We start from the raw sequence: 23,018 nt of genomic DNA, 5'->3' as shown, positions 1-23,018 counted from the left end.
GTTAGTGCTACAGGCAGACTTATGTTGTCTGGACCCAGTATGGTCACATTCTTGAATGCAAGTTGTCTCTGCTTGTCCACCATCCATCATGCACTTGTTCGAAAAGTCCTACACAAACCCAAGTACATGTTATTATATATAATAAATAAGCAAAGCTTCAGTTTTGAAAATATGAATCTCTGCCTTCAATATGTTTTATGTGTACACTATTGTTTTGTGTTTACAGTAACCAGCTGTTGTCAAAAATGTTAGTTCGGATCCAGGCTGTATCACATCCAGCTGTGATTGGGAGCCCCATAGTGCGGCGCACAATTGGCCCAGCGTCATCCGGCGTTTGGCCTAGGTAGGCCGTCATTGTAAATAAGAATTTGTTCTTAAACTGATTTGCCGAGCTAAATAAAGGTTAAATCAAATAAATGCAATACGTTGTGAAACGTTGACATCTTGAATACACCCAGGATGAGTTAGGGGGTGTGGTTTTGATGGTGTCATGGCTTCCCCCGTCCACGAAGCTACATCTTTATTGAGCCGAGCGTGAATTAAATGTAATTTAATTTCGTAAAATAAACACCAACATTTGAAGGACTGTACATTCAAGACCTTAATCATGGGCACCGTCCACGCGAGGGTAAGGATAACTGCTCAAAATGCAAAGGGTGACAGCATGACCTCTGAGTGCAGTAGCCAATAGCTAGCTTAGTATAGCTAGCTGTCACGTACAGCGAAAGGGGCCCAGTTGGACAGCTTGCCAACTATGAAAACTAGCTGAACTTCAGATACATGGACTGTCGATGTCAGTAAAGTAAATTAACATGATCATAGTTACAACAACAGCATTAGTGAACGTTGCTCGTGCAACGGGCGCCCTACACGTTCACGGATCTTAAATAGTGAGGTTAGCCCTTTGATCATGACACGAGTCATTGGCCGAAGGCGTCTTCTGTAGGAGGGAGTTTAGCTGATATCAGATGTCAATCACCTGAAGCGCAGAACCATGTAAACACGTGCATGAGCTCGGCAAATATGCGTGCGTCTTCTGTATGTAATATTTATCTTGTGTGCATGCATCTGAACACACTACCAGCGCTTTGAAAAAACTTGATGTAATTATACTTTCCTGTGGATATATTGTCTCACATTCCTACGGTCAAAAGGACCAACCGCACGGACAACCGGTAAAGCGCGTTAAAATATGATTTTATTCAACATTCTGTCTTGTAGAGGACGTGAGCGTAAACTTTACTGATTCAAACACTCTCTGTCTGATGTAGAATTCAAGTGGTGTAAAAAGTACTCAATTGTCCTACTTGAGTAAAAGTAAAGGTACCTTAATAATAGAAAATGACTCAAGTAAAAGTGAAAGTCACACAGTAAAATACTACTTGAGTAAAAGTCTAAAAGTATTTGGTTTTAAATATACTTAAGTATCAAAAGTAAAAGTATAAACCATTTCAACTTCCTTATATTAAGCAAACCAGACTGCACCATCAAAAATAAAAACATTTGATGCATAGCCAGGGGCACACGCCAACACTCAGACAATTTATAAACAAAGCATTTGTGTTTAGTGAGTCCAGAGGCAGTACGGATGACCAGTGATCTTTCTTGTTAAGTGTGTGAATTGGACAATTTTCCTGTTAAAATGTAACGAGTACTTTTGGGTGTCAGGGAAAATGTAAAAAGTACATTATTTTCTTTAGGAATGTAGTGAAGTAAAAGTTGGCAAAAATATTAATTGTAAAGTGCAGATACCCCAAAAAACTACTTTAGTACTACTTAAGTACTTTACACCACTGGAATTCAATCAATCAATCAATCAATTTTATTTTATATAGCCCTTCGTACATCAGCTAATATCTCGAAGTGCTGTACAGACACCCAGCCTAAAACCCCAAACAGCTAGTAATGCAGGTGTAGAAGCAGGTGTAGAAGCATTCAATGCAATTCAACGTCTGGTTTCCAGGTAACTATCTAGCATGCAATAATTTTAACCATTTTAACTCGGGAAGTGTAGCAGAAGTRTAGTTTTGTTGGATGGAGGCACCCATAGTTGTATAAGTGTTTTATTTGAAGGCTTCTTTCTCGCTGATGAAAGATAAGGGCCATATGTTTCGAAAGTCATATTGCAAGCAATGATTATTAACCTAAATGCTAAAACACGGTGTCGGGATTGTAGTTCACATGAGGCAGTTGTGGGTCGAAGCTAATGGCTGAGAACGGTCGGGAGAAGGCAGAATGCTGCCTAGAGAACTAATGCATGGGGGAGCATCATCAAACCAAACAATCTGATCAGTGTACACACATGGCAGTTTCTTCCGAGTGTCAGAGATTAGGGCCTGGTCCTAGGTAAGCAGTATGTCTTGTGCCTTCGACTCATTGATGTAGAAATCTTCATCCAAATCGAGGTTAGTGATCGCTTTTCTGATGTCCAGAAGGAAAAAATTAATAAATACACAAAATAGCCTGCAAAACGGCCTCTATACATTTCAGTGCCATTCTCCAGTGCCGTCATGTGCTTGCTTAGATGCTTACAACCACATTCTGAAATTTCCACTAACTTCAACTTATGACATTTTGATGAATGACTTGTACTAGTTCATCTCAATATGGTATTTACCAACTACCTTTATCATAATAACCAAACCACTAAAGCCACCTAACTGCCATTTTAGCTATTGGGTTTTGTACAGATAACTAGCTTTACAATACAAGAAGTATCCTGGTCAGTCATTGATTCATCACAATCTCTGTTGTGTTGCAGAGTCTTGATCCTCTGCCAATGCAGGGACCTGAGTTGGGGGTTCATGCGGATGACATCGAGACACCAGATATGGAGCAGGAATCAAAACAAGAGGTTCTTGAAAACAAAGATGTACGGCTCAAGTTGTTTCTTAGTTCATCTTTTCTGTGTGGTTGAATGTCAAAGTTACCTTTTTATTGTTGCCTGTCAATGCTGCTTATAACTCCTTTGTATATTTGTCCTATAGGTCATAGTCCAGCATGTTCACATAGATGGTCTGGGAAGAACCAAGGAGGATTGCTTAACATACGAGATTGCTGGTGTCTTCAGAGCAAAGAACTTGATTGACGTGAGTGAATCTATCAGTACAGTAGGATACAGACCACCGATTTTAATGTGTGGAGACAGTATGCAGTGTTTTCCACAAGCAAATGGAGTAGCCAGCCAAATAGAAAAAGTAGCCAGCCAGGCTCCCTCCCACCATGCCGTGGCTGCTTCTGAAACGTGTCAGGGCCCAACGTAAAAAATTTTCCTCACTGGCCAGACATGGTGTAGTTCTTAAATGCATTGTAGATTAACTCGTGGATACCATTTATGTCTTTGCGTGCAGTTTAAATTAAGTTGCTAACTAGCGTTAGCGCAATGACTAGAAGTTCATGGGTATCTGCTAATGCTAGTTAGCATTGGCTCGCAAAACTACCTCAAACTTTCTTCTTTCTGGACACAGAGACATACAAATTGTATCCCTTTAATGTCTGACTGGAAAGAAAATGAAGGAATGTACCAGAAAACAATAGACTAAGTGGATGTCAACTGGTCGTTCCCATATTATATGGGACATGCAAATTCATGCTCTCTATGGAAAGATGTTAACATATATTCATATGATTTTTTTTATATCAATAATTGTATTTTCCCATAAATAATTTGTTGTTGATATATAAATATATTTTTTATTTTATTTATTTAATAAAAAATGCAATAATTGATATAGAATAGTTTTATGGATATAAAAAAAAATATGAATATATGTTAAAACGTCTTTCCATATGCTCTCTCCATACGTGTAAAGAAATTTGACTGCAACCTCAGCGCACACACCCAGGTACCGAGAGTCGGGACAGACAGCAGACTGTCAAACCAGCAGTGTTTCCCTGTCTTTGCTCGCTTTGTGATTGACAGGCGCATGTCCTATCAATAGATCGCTAGAAGATGCATATCGTTCATTCTAGCGGGAGAGGGTTCTTAAGACCTTTTTTTTCTGACTAGCTAATTGAAAAGTAGCCTCGTTTATTTCAGTGAGGAAAAAGTACCTGTCTGAAAATGAGTCTGTAATCGGCTGTATAGCCGACAGCCGGAGCTAGTGGGGAAACGCTGTGTGTGGAGACGGTGTTGAGATTGTAGCAAAAGTATAACTTACTTTGTTTACAGTTGTTGTTTTTGTTTTTTAGGTAATGAAGAGAGCCCACGAAGCCAGACAGAAGCTCCTCCGTCTTGGTATCTTCAGACAGGTGGAGGTTGTTATTGATACCTCACAAGGTACTGTGGTTAGAAAGATCATCCGTTATTAATCCGAACACTATCAGTATCAAAGTTTTGCATATTACATTGGGAAAATAATCAAATGAATGGGGAAAGTGGTTAAAACACTCCAAAAAATACAAACATTTTATTAAAAAAACAACACTTCCTTTCAGGGGTGGATGCTCTGCCTAACGGACTAGATGTGACGTTTGCAGTGACTGAGCTGAGACGTATGACTGGTAGCTATAACACCATGGTTGGAAATAACGAAGGCAGCATGGTGAGAACTCCTGGGGCTCTATCTCAAGTCATCTTGTCGTGATTCCTATCTCCTTATCTCCTTCTAAATTGTATTGGAGGAGAAGGACCCAATGTCCCTGCATTTGGACCAGTGTTTCCCAAACTCGGTCCTCGGGTCCCCAAGGGGTGCACGTTTTTAACCTAGCACTACACAGCCGATTCAGCTAATCATCAAGCTTTAATAATTTTAAATCAGCTGTGTAGTGCTTGTGGGAAGAACAAAAACAACCTGCACCCATTGGGGTCACGAGGACGGAGTTTGGGAAACACTGCCTTGGACCTAATTCTCCAATGTGTTTTGAGAAGGAAGCGAGGAGAGAAGAAAATTAGAAATCAAGGACAGATTAATTTATAAAGAGCTATGGTGGTGATTACACATGCTATAGGAGGTACCGTCCTCTGCTGTGGTCAGGTTTTTGACTAGTTTTCCCTCCCTCTTACTGTAGGTTCTTGGTCTGAAGCTGCCCAATGTTTTCGGTCGTGCGGAAAAGCTTACTTTCCAGTTCTCCTACGGTACCAAAGAGACTTCCTATGGGCTGTCTTTCTTCAAGCCTCAACCTGGTCACTTTGAGCGCAAGTATGAGAACAAAAAACCTGCCACTTATATTATAAGCACTGCTGTAAATACACAGATTTACGTTTAAAAGGTGCAACACCGGATCTATATTTGATACTTTTTTTGATTTGTAATTTCTTAAAATGTCCATAATATATCTGCAGTAATAGTGGAATGATAGTGTTTCACAGTATTACTTAACCCGCCAGTGTTGTAGTTGGCTGTGATATTTGACTATTGATTTCTCCCGCCGCTGCAGCATCTGAAGGAAAGCTGTTTTTACTTTGTGGCTGTGTTATCTAGTGGAACTCGTGTCAAGCGGCCAATGTAGAAATCACTGTGCCATTTCCTGGTTGTTCAGTTTATTTGAGAAAACAACCACGGAATAGTGTCGGGAATCATTGTACCACATAAATCGCTGTGAAATATATATTATCAGTAAAGCTGGTGAACCAAAACCGAAAGTAAGAGGCTCAAGCACGAGTCTCCGCCATTGTTGCCGTGGATACGGGGGAGATTTGTTTTGAATGGAGCCTAGTGCTGTTGCAATTTACTTAGCATTTCTCTGAATGTTTTCCTCTGTGGAAGCTATGTGTAGCACCTTTTAAGTTGTTCATTCTATAGATCCCTGGGCTCTTTTTGTTCTTCTTCTAATTGACTTGCTCTTGCTGTTGCAGTTTTGCTGTTAACTTTTACAAAGTCACAGGCCAGTTTCCATGGAGCTCGCTGAGAGAGACTGATCGTGGYGTCTCCACMGAATTSAGTGTAAAGATCATTTTTCCATTACTCCATCTATCGTTACTATAGAGTTGTCATTTACKGTTGTTATGCTAACTGCGATGAGTAGAATTGGAACTTCTCAGCTATTTTTTATCAAATAAAATTTCATCCTACTGTAATGCTTTTGCAAGTGGTTGATCCTCTCTCTTCTTTCTCCCTCTCTGTTTTACAAACAGTTCCCTCTTTGGAAGACGAACCACACCCTGAAGTGGGAGGGTGTGTGGCGAGAGCTGGGATGTCTGGCGCGTACCGCCTCATTCGCAGTCCGGGAGGAGAGCGGCCACTCCCTCAAGTCATCACTCTCGGTACCGGGACTTGAGTTTCGCTTCACAATCCCTCACACGACTACCCTTTTTTTAGTCCCAGGGATTAAAACATTGTGGTAATACATTTAGGCCCAAACTCCTGTTCTGAGATCTGTACACTTCATTTAGGCTTTTGTGTAAATCTTCCATTGATGACGTCAATGGGAAATTTGTGCAAAAACATTTTTACGCACGTGTATCTCGAGTTAGGATTCGGCCCTACTTAGACACTTGACTTTTTCCTCAACATGTTGCTCTTTTCTCCTTGGCCCTCATAGCATGCCATGGTCATCGACACCAGAAACTCCACAATCCTTCCCAGGAGGGGAGCCTTGCTSAAAATCAACCAGGTGTGTAGGTTAGGTGAACATTACCTGGACCAGTGTTGTATTCAATGGTAATACCGTAATAAAACCATTTTCCCCAGATCGTTTATGAACCAACAACTTATTCAGCTGATGCGTTGTGGTTTTGTAGGAGTTGGCTGGCTACACTGGAGGAGATGCCAGTTTTCTGAAAGAGGACTTTGAGCTCCAATTTAACAAACGTCTCTTCTGGGACTCGGTGAGAAACTAAAATCGTCCTATTTATTAAGAAGAAATGTGTGCGATAAACTTTAGTTACACACATAAATCACAAGTTGGATCTCAGTCTGAGTATTGAACTGGTTCTGGACAATCTTTATAGTATAACCATCAATCAATATAATTATTTATAAAACACTATTTACAYCAGCAGATGTCACATTGCTTATATAGAAACCCAGCCTAAAACCCCAAACCATGCAGATGTAGAAGCAAGGTGGCTAGGAAAAACTCCCTAGAAAGACAGGAAACTAGGAAGAAACCTAGAGAGGAACCAGGCTCTGAGGGGTGACCAGTCCTCGTCTGGCTGTGCTGGGTGGAGATAAGAGTACATGGCCATTAAGGTCAGATCGTTTTTCAAGATGTTAAAACGTTCATAAATGACCAGCAGGGTCAAATAATAATCACAGTGGTTGTATAAGGGGGCAACAGGTCAGCACCTCAGGAGTAAATGTCAGTTGGCTTTTCATAGCCGGGTATTCAAAGTTTGAGACAGACTCAGGCTCTCCCTCTCCTGCTATGTAAACAGCTTGTTGATGGAGGGTTGACGAATGGTTTTGACCAGGTTGGGATAAATGTKTGGATAAAAGAGCACATTTGTTGAGACCTCGTCCTCTATCTTCCAGGTCCTGTCTGCATCTCTCTGGGGTGGATGCCTCCTGCCCATTGGAGATAAGCCAACTTGCATTGCTGACAGGTGAGACAATACTTCTCTGTTTCACAAAACCATAATTGAAACACAGGGGACGCTAGCCGATTTTAATGTGGCCCTGCCATGTCTTTATACTGTATAGTCAGGGGTTAAAGTTCGATGGATTTCCGTCATATGGATTCTGGAGGTCGTTTTTGAGATCCGTGTAGATCCGAAATAAAAGTCTCTGGTTTGGAGATGACAGCCTAACACTGAAGCATGTATTTTCTATGAAATATATTCCCAAATATTTAATGTTCTCTGTTAAGCTGTGTGCACTGAACTGACATGCATGATTGTTGCTGACACTCCGATGTTCAGATGAAGGGAATGAAATGGTCTATAAATGGGCCGTGGCGCTCAACTCAGACAGTGGTGTCTAGCCTACTGTAGCTGCTGGTAAAGTCATTCAAAGCCTCAACTTTATCACTGAGGTCAGGACTTTCCAGTGCTACTATTTTTCACCATGTAATGTTATTAAMACAAATCAGACAACCGCCTAGTAGAATAGTTGACCTATTGATGGGTTCTGACTTTTTACATATGAAATATACTTATTCATGTCACTGAGGGAGACAGGGGAATGTATAACATTTACATTCTGTCAGGATATGTTTTTGTTGGACATTCAGAGATCCTGTGGGGAGGAGTGAGGAATTTGGGGCCGAGGTCAGATGAAGAATATAATCTTAGCAACAGAGATGTATTGGCTGTTTAGATGTGTAAGGAAGGGGCTCAGCATAGGAGAACGGGTTAAATACAGGTGCTTATATAAATATGTTCCTTGTCTTATGCAGCTGTATGACCCAGTGGGTGAATAAACTTGGTTTAAGCTTTACTAAGCTTCCCGTGAGTGTGTTAGAACTGCACACTGTTTCCCTGGTCGGCTTGTTGTTGTGTTTTACAACATAACACTGGTTTCCCTGGTCGGCTTGTTGTTGTTGTTTACAACATAACACTGTTTCCCTGGTCGGCTTGTTGTTGTGGTTCACAACATAACACTGTTTCCCTGGTCGGCTTGTTGTTGTGTTTACAACATAACACTGTTTCCCTGGTCGGCTGTTTGTGTTACAACATAACACTGTTTCCTGTCGGCTTGTTGTTGTGTTACAACATAACACTGTTTCCCTGGTCGCTTGTTGTTGTGTTACACAACATAACACTGTTTCCCTGGTCGGCTTGTTGTTGTGTTTTACAACATAACACTGTTTCCTCTGGTCGGCTTGTGTTGTGTTTTACAACATAACACTGTTTCCCTGGTCGGCTTGTTGTTTTGGTTTACAACCTTGTTATTGTGTGTTCTATATGAAAAGGTTTTCCTCTCGAGGTGCATTCAGGTTGCGATAGGGAGGGAAACATGTATTCTGTCAATGCACAACAGTTATTAATGCCATCGCGGGAAAAGCYTTTTTGAAAGCAGTTTTGGCCYTTGTTAAACCAGAGCGGCGTCACAGTTTGCTACCATTTATTTCTTTACTCCTTCAGGTGGTGTCGTTTAACAGATTCAGTTCCAACTGGAGTTTCAAGCATGCTGACAACAAATCTCAAAGGAGAAAATTGTCTTAAAAGGACAAGGACTTACTTTGCAATTGAAAATAAATAATAATTCAAGTGAATAGTAAGTCATTATTTATACAGTACTTGTCAAAAGTTTGGACACACCTACTCATTCACCTTGAAATGTATTCCAGGTGACTACCTCATGAAGCTTGTTGAGAGAATGCTAAAAGTGGGCAAAGCTGTCAAAGGCAAAGGGTGGCTACTTTGAAGAATCTCAAATATAAAATATATTTTGATTTTGTTTAACACTTTTTTGGTTACTACATGATTCCWTATGTGTTATTTMATAGTTTTGATGTCTTCACTATGTAAAAAATAAAGACCCTGGAATGAGTAGGTGTCCAAACTTTTGACTGGTATGATATATTTATTATAAAAATAATAACATTCAGAATGTTTTGTCCAGTAGGGTAAATGCAGATGGACAAACCCCATGCTTCAGCCTATCTACATGTTATAGCCGCTATGCAGCATCAGTTGGCTGGAGGTGATCATGCCTATTACTAATAGAACATCTGACAATAGACAGGATATATGGAACAAATAATTTAAAMATTTTTACCAATATGTTTTTGGGGCTCATTTCTGGAGGTGGAAATTGTTTTAGATGGTGTTTGAAAATATATATATATCCTCAAGTCACCAGAACTGAGCTTCTCAGTCCTTCTATATAAAAAAAATGTATCCCAGGTCGGACCACAGATCCCCTAAACAAGCGGACTGGAATTGGCCAAACTCAGTTTTAATACATGTACAAAATGATCCTCTTTCCCTAGAAGCATGATGGTTATGGTTTGTTTTTATGGATTGTTTCTATGGTTTCTACCGATATGTCTTAGGTTCTATCTCGGTGGTCCTACTAGCGTCAGAGGATTCAGTATGTACAGCATCGGCCCACAGAGTGAAGGTGAGATGTTATCCTCTGTCCGTTTGAATGAAGTCAGATTTTTTTTAAATAAAAAGAATCAAAAGATGGGTAACTTTCTCACATCACATGTGGTTTTATTGTTTGAATGACCAGGTGACTACCTGGGAGGTGAGGTGTATTGGGCTGGAGCCATCCACCTGTATACTCCACTGCCCTTCCGTCCAGGCAAAGGGGGATTCGGAGACCTCTTCAGGACCCACTTCTTCCTCAATGCTGGGAACCTGTGTAACCTCAACTATGGTGTGTGTTTTAAAGATGTAATTGAACCCCACGATCTATGAAGTGGAAGTGTCAGATGTTCTGAGACGATAGCTGTAATACCATCTTAACAAGCTGCCTATGTTCAAATTCATCAGTATGAGAAATCCGCAGGACTCAATCACAATTATATATATAGAGGAGGAGGAGTGGAATGACCTAGTAATATGTAGAGCCAATTAGATTTCAACTAAATATTTCCGGGAATGCTAATCTTGTTAGTTTTTAACAACAAAAACGATTTCAGAACAATCTGACATGGTGGGTGTGGAAATCCGCTTCCTTCTGCTTTTTGAGGTGGAATGACCCCTGTGTATGTGTGTTGCTCCAGGTGACGGGCCTCGAGCACACCTGAGTAAGCTGGCGGAGTGTATCCGCTGGTCCTATGGAGCGGGAATCGTGCTGCGACTTGGAAACATCGCCCGGCTGGAGCTCAACTACTGCATTCCCATGGGCGTCCAGAGTGGAGACAGGTAGCCTATTATCTGCCCTTCCTGTTATCAAACCATGACATGATAGTCCATAGCTTAGAAATAATACTATATAGTTCATATACGGTGTATTCGGAAAGTATTCAGACCCCTTCACTTTTTTCCACGTTGTTACGTTAAAGCCTTATTCTAAAATGTAATAAATGGTTTTCCATCAGTTTATACACAATAATGACAAAGCGAAAACAGGTTTTTAGAAATGTTCGCAAATGTATAAAATGCCTTATTTACATAAATATTCAGACCCTTTACTACGAGACTCGAAATTGAGTTCAGGTGCATACTGTTTCCATTGATCATCCTTGATGTTTCTACAACTTGATTGGAGTCCACCTGTGGTAAATTTAAATTGATTGGAGATGATTTGGAAAGGCACACACCTGTGTATATAAATGGTCCCACAGTTGACAGTGCATGTCAGAGCAAAAACCAAGCCATGAGATCGAAGGAATTGTCCGTAGAGCTCCGAGACAGGATTGTGTCGAGGCACAGATCTGGGGAAGGGTACCAAAACATTTCTACCGCATTGAAGTTCCCCAAGAACACAGTGGCCTTGGTCAGGGAGGTGACCAAGAACACGATGGTCACTCTGACAGAGTTCCTCTGTGGAGATGGGAGAACCTTCCAGAAGTACAACCATCTCTGCAGCACTCCATCAATCAGACCTTTATGGTAGAGTGGCCAGACGGATGCCCCTCCTCAGTAAAAGGCGCATGACAGCCTGCTTGGAGTTTGCCAAAAAGGCACCTAAATGACTCTCAGATCATGAGAAACAAGATTCTCTGGTCTGATGAAACCAAGATTGAACTCTTTGGCCTGAATGCCAAGCGTCACGTCTGGAGGAAACCTGGTACCATCCCTAAGGTGAAGCATGGTGGTGGCAGCATCATGCTGTGGGGATGTTTTTCAGTGGCAGGGACTAGGAGACAAGTCAGGATCGAGAGAAAGATGAACAGAGCAAAGTACAGAGAGATCCTTGAAAATCTGCTCCAGAGCGCTCAGGACCTCAGACTGGGGCGAAGGTTCACTTCCAACAGGACATAGACACTAAGCACACAGCTAAGACATTGCAGGTGTGGCTTCGGGACAAGTCTCAATGTCCTTGAGTGGCCCAACCAGAGCCCGGACTTGAACCCGATTGAACATCTCTGGAGAGACATGAAAATAGCTGTGCAACGACGCACCCCACCCAACCTGACAGAGCTTGAGAGGATCTACAGAGAAGAATAGGAGAAACTCCACAAATACAGGTGTGCCAAGCTTGTAGCGTCATACCCAAGATGACTCGAGGCTGTAATCTCTGCCAACGGTGCTTCAACAAAGTACTGAGTAAAGGGTCTGAATACTTGGTGGCAAGAAAAAGTATGAGCCATTTGAAAATGCCTGTATTTCTGCATAAATTGATCATAACATTTGATCTGATCTTCATCTAGGTCACAACAATAGACAGTCTGCTTAAACAAAAAAACAAAAATTAAGTTATGTTTTTGTCTCTGTTGAACACACCATGTAAACATTCACAGTGCAGGGTGGGAAAAGCATGTGAACCCTTGGATTTAATAACTGCTTGACCCTCCTTTGGCGGCAATAACCTCAACCAAACATTTTCTGTAGTTGTGGATCAGACCTGTACAACGATCAGGAGGAATTTCGAGGTCATGCCACAGCATCTCAATCGGGTTGAGGTCAGGACTCTGGCTGGGCCACTCCAGAAGGTGTTTTTTCTTCTGTTGAAGAAGCCATTCTGTTGTTGATTTACTTCTGTGTTTTGGGTCGTTGTCCTGTTGCATTAAACTTCTGTTGAGCTTCAATTCGCGAACAGATAGCCTAACATTCTCCTGCAAAATGTCTTGATAAACTTGGGAATTAATTTTTCCGTCGATGATAGCAAGTGTCCAGGCCCTGAGGCAGCAAAGCAGCCCCAAACCATGATGTTCCCTCCACCATATACAGTTTGGATGAGGTTTTGATGTTGGTGTGCCATTATTTTATTTTTTTCACACACAGTGCTGTGTGTTCCTTCCAAACAATTCAACTTTAGTTTCTGTCCACAGAATATTTGGAACATCCAGGTGCTCTTTTGCGAACTTCAGACGTGCAGCAATGTTTTTTTTTTTAGACAGCAGTGGTTTCTTCCTTGGTGTCCTCCCATGAATACTATTCTTGTTTAGTGTTTTACGTATCGTAGACTCGTCAACAGAGATGTTAGCATGTTCCAGAGATTTCTGTAAGTCTTTAGCTGACACTCTAGGATTCTTCTTAACCCCATTGAGCATTCTGCACTGTGCTCTTGCAGTCATCTTTGCAGGATGGCCACTTCTAGGGAGAGTAGCAACAGTGCTGAACTTTCTCCATTTATAGACAATTTGTCTTACCGTGGACTGATGAATATCAAGCTTTATGCAAGTCAACAATTCTTAATCTTAGGTCTTTGAGATCTGATGTAAATGTGATCTTTTTTTATATATAAATTAGCAAAGATTTCTAAAAACCTGATTTTGCCTTTTCATTATGGGGTATTGTGTGTAGATGGACGAGGGGGAAAATAATTTAATCCATTGTAGAATAAGGCTGTAACGTAACAAAAAGGGGTCTGAATACTTTCCGAATGCACTGGAGTTGAGCAGAACAGTTATGTCTGATTCACTGTAAAGGGCCAACCCAAACCATACTGGCTTGGTAAATTCATTTTCCAGTGACATTTCCATAATGGTTTCAGCAAATGTGGTGGTTGTGTAACCAGGCTAGCCCAGTACAGCTAGATGTTTGGCCCAATATTGTGATAAGGGTATTGGGTTAATGTTTAGAAATGACACTTTGGTCTTTGTTTGTTTAGGATATGCGACGGGGTCCAGTTTGGAGCTGGAATCCGATTTCTGTGATGTCGTCCTGTTGTCTTGCTGCATTGAATTATGCAACACAGGAGTTTGTTTCGTTGGTTTTAGGAAATGGGAGGTGATCTATAGGGGTCACTTTCAGCACAGCGAAGGTTGCTGGGAATGAATTGTCTACTACAACCAAACTATTGTAAGTAAAATGGACAAGGCATCAATGGGGATTTTCTTCCACTACTATTGAACGATGAGAGCCTCCAGTGCTCAAGATGTTAAAACAAGAGGCCTTCACGGGTCCAAAAAGTTGGACCTGTTCCCAAATGGACCTGGGGCTTTCCCATCCGGACCCAATATGCATACATTTATTTGTWAAATATAGAGAACCCGTTCCGAATGGACACGAGGACAACTAGACCCATTCCGYGTAGACCTGGTCGGATCCAGACCACATCTGAGTGAGGGAATTGACAGAAAAGTCCATTTAARCTACCGGAGCTGATAAAGCGCGAGAGAGGTAGAGCTCTAGCAGGACGTGTGAGCTAGTGACACGGGGAGCAGGGAAGAGGGAGGGAGAGACGAGAAACGGCAACCGACCAAGCCGACTCGCGMTATAGTAGAGTAATAGCAGCCTACCTAGCTATGTTATTCTCGTCCTACACAGTTACAAACAACTTCATTCAGAATATTAAGTAGCAGCCTACCTGTTGGCTCTTGGTCTTTGTAGCCTATCCCTCTCCTTTAACTTCTGTCATTTTAAATTAAATATTCCATTGATATTTCCTAACTTTTRCCACACRTGGAGGCTCTATGACTGTAGCCCAGTGTTTTCCAAACTCAGTCCTGGGGACCCTATGCGGTGCACGTTTCGTTTTTATGCCCTAGCACTACACAGCTGATTCAAATAATCAAAGTTATTGCACCGCTTAGGGTCCCCGGGACCGAGTTTGGAAAACCCTGGTCTAGCCTATTGCTGCTTTGACGACTTATGATTGGCCAACAACAAGCTAGACATGCCACTCTTGTGAAAAGAGGAGCAGCATAAATGATATGATTTCTCTATCTCTCTGTACTGCAGCAGTCACATGCAGATCTGTACGGGTACTTCCGGACAAGTCGGTTTGGTATTTTATTAGGATCCCCATTAGCTGTTGCAAAAGCAGCAGTTACTCTTCCTGGGGTCCACACAAAACATGAAACATGACATAATACAGAATATTAATAGACAAAAACAGATCAAGGACAGAACTACATAAAAAAATATATAAAGGCACACGTAGCCTACATATCAATGCATACACACAAACTATCTATAGGTCAAATAGTGGAGAGGCGTTGTGCTGTGAGGTGATGCTTTATCTGTTTTAAGAAAGCATGTTTGCAGGTTTATTTGGTCGTTAAAATTACACATACAATCATAAAAGACAATCATATCAGATCCGACCCAGACCTGTGACATTATTTAGAATTCTGGATCCGAACCCTCTCGGGTATTCGGTTACAGGTGGATCCGTGAAGACCTCTAGTGGAAACCTAAGAAAGGCAGACATCAGCCATGAGTGCCCTTATCATGAGTCAAATATGTCAATGTGGTCTGGATTATTATGCTGATTTTAATAAATGTTATCCTCTACAATTACACTGAGTCTCTATAGCATCCACTTGCCTTCCGGTTGATTTTTGGTTTGTGTATTGAAACAACATGGATTAAACCATTTTTAGTGGTGTAAAGTAAATACGTMAAAATACTTTGAAGTACTACTACTTAAGTAGTTTTTGTATCTGTACTTTACTATTTAGATTTKACAACTTTTAGTTTTACTCTACTACAGTCCTAAAGAAAATATGTACTCTTTACTCCCATGCACTTTCCTTGACACTCAGACTTACTCGTAACATTCCCGAATGCTTAGCAGGACAGGAAAATGGTGAAATTCATGCACTTATCACGAGAACGCGCGTCATCTCTACTGCTTCTGATTTGGTGGACTCACGAAACACAAATGCTTCGTTTGTAAATGATGTCTGAGTGTTGGAGTGCCCCTGGCTAGCCATACATTGTTTTATATAAAAATAAATAATCTAGTTTGCTTCATATAAGACATTTGCAATGATTTATAGTTTTCTTTTATAAGTATATTTAAAACCAAATACTGTACTTTTAGACTTTTACTCAATWAGTATTTTACTAGGTGACTTTTCACTATTACTTGAGTCGTCTTAATAATAAATAAAATTAAAAGTGTAACAATTGGGTACTTTTTTCCACCACTGAACATTTTTGCATAAAGTTGATGTCAGACAAGCTTTTGGATGCGCTCGAGTTGGTCCGAAAGCTGTGCCATTAAAAATGTATCATACAGTGAAAGTAAAGGTCCATTGTCCCTACTTTATGTATAGGATATGCGTTTGCCATCACTGTCATCAAATGTATAACTTCACTCGGACAGTGTAAACTACAGTATTGTRGGGAAGAAGTCCGCGCGTTTCAGAACGTTGATGCGAGTCCCTGAAGCAAGCGCATGCGCACTAATGTACTTCCTGATACTAATTTTCGTAGCAAGGCTAGTGTACGTTGTTGGAACGGACAACGGGGTTTCATTCGCAGCGTTCTAGAAATTTCCTCTCCCCATCCCCTTTTCCAGTACACAGCACGTAATATTGTTTATGTTTGGAGAAATTCTGGACTTAAAGGAAATTATTTAAAGTCATATCGGTGGAATATTGTTTGTATTATCATCTCGACAACACGCAGTTGGACGCACGCTGATGGCGGTCACTATCGAGGAGCTGTATCGTAACTATGGGATTCTTGCTGATGCCAAGCCGGAGGATCTGAGCCAGGTATGCATGAGATGGATGTCTAGTTATCTAAGTAATTGAAGTATCTTCCAGAGTAGCTCCACTTTTTTTCTTCAAATAAGGTACAGTAGTGGAAGCCAGAGGTGAAAGTTAGGCCGAACCACACGCATTGGTTAAGTATAGTAACTAGCTAGTTAGCATCTCATGTTAAACTAACGTTAGCTTGCTAGCAAGCTAAAATGGGCCTAATTTGCAAGCAAATCCTGTTCCACTTGATTTACCCGGCGTTTGTATCGTAGTTTTCCAGGTAACTCATGGAACTAACGTTAACTATGCGCTATTAATTTACATGTATAGCAAGTAAGGTAACTAGTTAGTTACTTGACGATGTTTTTAATACATTTTAGTAGGCTTAGCGAAGTCAAAACAGAGAACACAGACAGCTAGCTAGCTTCATGCTAGCCAATTGATTTGACCTGACCCCTATCACACTAGCTAAATAGCGGATAGCTAGCTAACGCTGATTGCCTTGCACAGCTCCTGATTTTTTTTTTTGTTGAGCCATGGCATTATTTGCAACTGGTTAGATTTACAATGTAAAAATCAAAGGCGCGCTCTTACTAAAGTGTTGTTAGCTAGCTAAGTTAGGTAGTTACTACTACTGACAACTTGCTAGTATAATGCCAAGGGATTCAAGTATTGCATGCTTGTTGGGCAGAAGTCTCATCTCTAGTCTACTCAGTATTTTGACCAACACTAAACTGGAAGCTTTTGCATTCATGTTGGACAGTGATATCCTAATATTACAAACTTGTTAATGTATCAAATTGTTTGGATCTATCCTCCAGCACAAAGATGCCTATCAGGTGATCCTTGATGGCGTGAAAGGGGGTCCTAAAGAGAAGCGCTTGGCAGCACAGTTCATTCCCAAATTCTTCAGCAGTTTCCCAGAGCTGGCGGATGCAGCAATCAACGCTCAGCTTGACCTGTGTGAGGATGAAGACGTCTCGGTAAKGATTTTAGGCACAATCGTATCCATTTGGGTAATTCCATTGTGCAGAATGGGGAAGAGAGAAAAAAAGTTTGATTTTAATCCGTCAATATATAAGTGTAGCTGTATATCTAATGCCTGGTCACAGTAGTCCTACTACTCYGTTGCTCACCGGTTGTTGGTTCTTCGTCTTTCCTCCTGTAGATTCGGAGGCAGGCCATCAAAGAGCTCCCCCGTTTCGCAGCCGGGGAGAACATCGTCAGGGTAGCAGATATCCTCACCCAGCTTCTCCAGACAGGTACAGTACTCTTAAGCTAACCCGCCTAGACATTTTCACATGTAACTTAGTGTTGTTGTGATACGAACATTTTAATTTCGATACCAGGCCAAGTATTGCKTTTACCACAGAGGGGGGAGTGGCCTAGTGGAATATACATGCATACTGATCTGCATATCATTATGGCAGTAAGGGAAAATACTGCATGAAACCTTCTTTAGTCTTCACTTAATAAACACACATCGAATCCTTCATAAACACACACACTACTCTCTCCCACACAAACACACATCTCCCTCCCTTCATCACACTCTGTTTCCTTCTCTCTCATAAACACACTGCTCCCAACTTTTAAAATGTTAGGCACCAAACAGAATTGAAGTAACACCAGAAGGAGAATGTTTTTAATATAGTTTAGGCCTACATGAATCCTTCCTCTTTTTTTTTTTTGAAGCACATGTCATGAGTAGCAGACCCTTTTCCTTTCTTCCTGGGCCTATCAAATTAGCCTAGACACTAYTGTCAAGTTACCGGGTTGTTAGCTAGCTAGGTAACATGACTGAACAACATTGTTATCAAACCAATAATTGGTTACCCCGGATTAGTTTAAAACGGCCCGCGGCATGGTTTGTGAAATTATATAAAGTATTATAGAAAATAATTCTTCATATCTCCTTTGGTCAGTAAAAAGATTTATACATAACAGACAGTGCAAGGAGGAAATAATTTAAAAGACATTTATAATAGGGGGATAAAACTGTTAGAAAGGAATCCCATAGAAAGAAAAAAGGTGTCTCTGGTAATATGGGTCATATTTTTACCCGTTTAGGCTTGTGCTCAATTGACTCTCTCTGGCACTCGGGAGGCTGCGTCACAGCGAACTTGCAGTCTACTCAGACTGGCCTGTGCCCATAGTTATAACAGGCAATGAAATKATATAATGTATCAACTTTGCTCRCTCTACTCCGATGTAACAAATGTAACAGAAGACTCAAGGACTGCAGTGATGCATTGTTGTCTCTACCTTCTTGCCCTTTGTGCTGTTGTCCGTGCCCAATGTTTGTACCCTGTTTTGTGCCTGCTACCATGCTGTGTTGTCATGTGTTGCTGCCATGCTATGTTGTTGTCTTAGGTTTCTCTTTATGTTGTGATGTGTGTTTTGTCATGTTATTGTTTTAAACAACATTTTATCCCCATCTCCGCAGGAGGCCTTTTGGTAGGCTGTCATTTGTAAATAGGAATTTGTTCTTAACTGATTTGCCTGCTTAAATAAAGGTGAAATACATTTTTAATATCCCACTCGCCATCACGGCTAAATTCCATTTTAAAAACTGATAGAGGAATAGATCAAATTAAATTGTATTTGTCACAGGCGCCGAATACAACAGGTGTAGACCTTATAGTGAAATGCTTACTTATGAGCCCCTAACCAACAATGCAGGTTTAAGAAAAAATAGGAATAAGAAATAAAAGTAACAAGTAATTAAAGAGCAGCAGTACTATAGCAAGAYTATATACAGGGAAAGCCCAGAAGCAGGCGAGTGAGGTGGATGTTATTGAACTGGCGCATACCAGTGGCTGTTGCTTGAATTCAACTGAATTTATAAACATTTTATAACAAGCGCCAGCAGGTTCGGTAGGGCTGAAAAAATCGGTAGCATCATATGAAACGTTACTGCGTTATTCTAAAACTGTTGGTATTGTGATGTTTTGGTAATGTACGATTACCATGGGAACGTTACCGGTATGCCGAGCAACAATCGTACCTTGTATCAAACCAATGTAGCACATGCCGTGTTGATGGGAAATGTTTGTACTCTGCTGGGAAGTGGACATGCTATGTATACCATTGGTTTTGGTGTTTGTATTTTACTCTGCTGCGGAGTGAGAACATTATGATCACCGATTGGTGGTGTTGTGTTACTTCCTCCTGGGATGGACATTAATTGCATTTACCATGGTGTGTTTTGCTACTCTGCTGGTGAGTGGCGTACCATTTATGTATACCATGCGTTGGTGTTTTGTACTCTCTGGGAGTGGACATTATGTATACCAGTGGTGGTGTTTGTACTCTCCTGGGAGGTGGACATTATGTAACCATTGTGTGTTTGTACTCTCCTGGTAGTGGACATATTATGGTATACCATGGGGTGTTGTTACTCTGCTGGGAGTGCGACCATTATGTATTACCGATGGTGGTGTTTGTATTCTCCTGGGAGTGGACATTAATGTATATACCATGGTGTGTGCTTGCATGTTGCTGTTACTCTCCTGGGGATGGACATTATGTATTACCATTGTGGTGGTTGTACTCTCCTGGGAGTGGACATTATGTATACCATGGTGGTGTTTGTACTCTCGCTGGGAGTGGACATTATGTATACCATGGGTTGGTGTTTGGTACTCTGCTGCGGAGTGGACATTATGTATACCGTGGTGGTGTTTGTACTCTTCTGGGAGTGACATTATGTATACATGGTGGTGTTTGTACTTCTCCTGGGAGTGGACATTATGTATACCATGTGGTGTTTGTACTCTCCTGGGAGTGGACATTATGTATACCATGGTGGTGTTTGTACTCTGATCTCCTGGGAGTGGACATTATGTATACCATGGTGGTGTTTGTACTCTCCTGGGTAGTGGACATTATTGTATACCATGGTGGTGTTTGTACTCTCCTGGGAGTGGACATTATGTATACCATGGTGGTGTTTTGTACTCTTGCTGGGCTGAGTGGACATTATGTATACCATGGTGGTGTTTGTACTCTCCTGGGAGTGGACATTATGTATACCATGGTGGTGTTTGTACTCTGCTGGGAGTGGACATTATGTATACCATGGTGGTGTTTGTTACTCTCCTGGGAGTGGACATTATTGTATACCATTGGTGTGTGTTACTGTCCTGGAGTGGACATTATGTATACCATGGTGGTGTTTGTACTCTCCTGGGAGTGGACATTATGTATACCATGTGGTGTTTGTACTCTCCTGGGAGTGGACATTATGTTATACCATGGTGGTGTTTGTACTCTCCTGGGAGTGGACATTATGTATACCATGTGGTTGGTGTTTGTACTCTCCTGGGAGTGGACATTATGTATACCATGGTGGTGTTTGTACTCTCCTGGGAGTGGACATTATGTATACCATGGTGTGTTTGTATACTCTCCTGGGAGTGGACATTATGGTATACCATGGTGGTGTTTGTACTCTCCTGGAGTGGACATTATGTTATACCATTGGTGGGTGTTGTACTCTCCTTGGGGTGGACATTATGTATACCATGGTGGTGTTTGTACTCTCTGGGAGTGACATTATGTATACCATGGTGGTGTTTGTACTCTGCTGGGAGTGGACATTATGTATTACCATGGTGGTGTTTGTTACTCTCCTGGGAGTGGACATATTCTTACCATGTGGTGGTGTTTGTACTCTCCTGGGAGTGGACATTATTAATACCATTGGTGGTGTTTGTACTCTCCTGGAGTGGACATTATGTTATACCATGGTTGGTGTTTTGTACTCTCCTGGGATAGTGGACATTATGTATTTACCATGGTGTTTGTGTTTTGTACCTTCCTGGAGTGGCAATATATGTATACCATGTGTGTTTTGTACTCTCCTGGGAGTGGACATTTATGTATACCATTGGTGTTTGTACTCTGCTGGAGTGGACATTATGTATACCATGGTGGTGTTTGTACTCTCCTGGGAGTGACATTATGTTTACCATGGTGGTGTTTGTTTACTCTGCTAGGAGTGGACATTATGTATACCATCGCGTTGGTGTTTTGTACATCTCCTGGGAGTGACATTATGTTATACCATGGTGTTTTTACTCTCCTGGGAGTGTGGGACATTATGTTATACCATGCGTGTGTTTGTACTCTCCTGGGAGTGGAAATATGATCTATACCATGGTGGATGTTTGTACTCTTCCTGGGAAGTGGACATTGATGTATACCAATGGTGGTGTTTGTACTCTCCTGGAAGTGGACATTATTGTATTACCATGGTGTTTCTGTACTCTCCTGGGAGTGGGACATTATTGTTACATTGGTCGGTGTTTTGTACTCTGCTGGGAAGTGGCATTATGTTAATACCATGGTGGTCGTTTTGTACTTCTGCTGGGAGTGGGATTCATTCATGAATTACAAGTGGTGTTTGACTCTTTATCTTGTTCCATGGTGTTCTTCGGGATGTGGACATTAATGTTTACCATGGTGAGTTGTTTGTAACTTCCTGGGAGCTGGTAATTATGTATACCCATTTTGTGGTGTTATGTGTACTCTCCTGGGAGTGGAACATACTAGTTACCCATGGATGTGTTTGTATCTCCTGCTGGGGACATCATGGTATATTACCATGGTGGTGTTTGTCTCTCTGCTTGGGAGTGGAACATTATGTATCCATGGTTTTAGTACTCCTAGTGGATTGGTTCATGGTGGTGTTCTGTCTCCTGTGGCAGGTGGACATATATTATGTATACCTCATGGGTTGGTCGTTCGTGCTACTCTCCATGGACGTGGAACATTTATGTACCATGTTCGTGCGTGTATTTGGTACTCCTCCTGGGCGTGGACATTACTGTGTCCTATACCATGGTGGTGTCTGTTGCTACTCTCCTATGACTTGACGTGTTATGACGTCTTGGGACGCACATTATGCTATAACCGATCGGTGTGTTTGTACTCTCCTGGGAGTGAACATTATGATAGTAACCATCGGTTGGTTTGGGTTGTACTCTCTGGGAGTGGACATTATGCTATACATTGGTGGTGTTTGTTACTACTTCGGGATGTGGCATTATGTATACCATGGTAGGTAGCTGTGTTTGTTACTCTCCTGGGACGTGGACTATTGATGTTATTACCTGATTGGTGTTTTGTTACTCTCCTCGGGAGTGGACATGATAGATATATACCATGGTGGTGTTTGTACTCTCCTGGGAGTGGACATTATGTATACCATGGTGGTGTTTGTACTCTCCTGGGAGTGGACATTGTGTATACCATGGTGTTTGGGTCGGTGTCAATAGGAGATATGTACCGTCTGGGATGCTGTTGGACCAATATTTATACTCTCTTCTACTTTGTTGTTTACAGACGATTCGGCCGAATTCAACCAAGTGAACACAGCGCTGGTCTCCATCTTCAAGATGGACGCGAAGGGTAAGAGTCMATTTTTTTAAAACATTTTTTACATTTTATCTCATGTATGAGTATGTTTTCAAATGTGAGATGACTGACAACTTCACTAGTCAACAGGCAGGATGCCGTGCCTCGTGCTCTTGTGTACACTAGTGAAAAGGCAGGATGCCGTGCCCCGTGCTCTTGTGTACACTAGTGAAAAGGCATTTTCACTAGTGTATCAGAGCATGAAGGCACTGGTGCTATCA

The 23,018-nt window shown here is 41.4% G+C and overlaps 2 protein-coding genes across 2 annotated transcripts in view; both read left to right on the top strand.

Annotated features, from left to right (window-relative positions):
• The first annotated feature begins 456 nt into the window (after positions 1–456).
• On the top strand, positions 457–14,111 carry LOC111972055 (sorting and assembly machinery component 50 homolog A). The gene is made up of 15 exons (XM_023998895.2): positions 457–628; positions 2,762–2,872; positions 2,988–3,089; positions 4,192–4,279; positions 4,438–4,544; positions 5,011–5,141; positions 5,798–5,885; positions 6,077–6,205; positions 6,484–6,555; positions 6,683–6,769; positions 7,416–7,486; positions 9,880–9,947; positions 10,062–10,208; positions 10,558–10,699; positions 13,554–14,111. Exons 1-15 carry the CDS (start codon positions 608–610, stop codon positions 13,597–13,599), a joined length of 1,410 nt encoding a protein of 469 aa, XP_023854663.1. The 5' UTR covers positions 457–607; the 3' UTR covers positions 13,600–14,111.
• Positions 14,112–16,090: 1,979 nt separating this feature from the next.
• The window catches only part of api5 (apoptosis inhibitor 5), a 24,154-nt gene continuing 17,226 nt past the window's right edge, over positions 16,091–23,018 (top strand). Inside the window, exons 1-4 of the mRNA XM_070446107.1 lie at positions 16,091–16,392; positions 17,199–17,360; positions 17,546–17,639; positions 22,726–22,791. Coding sequence (XP_070302208.1) covers positions 16,318–16,392; positions 17,199–17,360; positions 17,546–17,639; positions 22,726–22,791 — 397 coding nt within the window. The 5' untranslated portion in view covers positions 16,091–16,317. The remainder of the gene's footprint in view (positions 16,393–17,198; positions 17,361–17,545; positions 17,640–22,725; positions 22,792–23,018) is intronic.

The sequence above is a fragment of the Salvelinus sp. IW2-2015 genome, linkage group LG13, assembly GCF_002910315.2.
Source record: "Salvelinus sp. IW2-2015 linkage group LG13, ASM291031v2, whole genome shotgun sequence".
Lineage (NCBI taxonomy): Eukaryota > Metazoa > Chordata > Actinopteri > Salmoniformes > Salmonidae > Salvelinus > Salvelinus sp. IW2-2015.
This window is presented reverse-complemented; position numbering and strand designations above follow the sequence as displayed.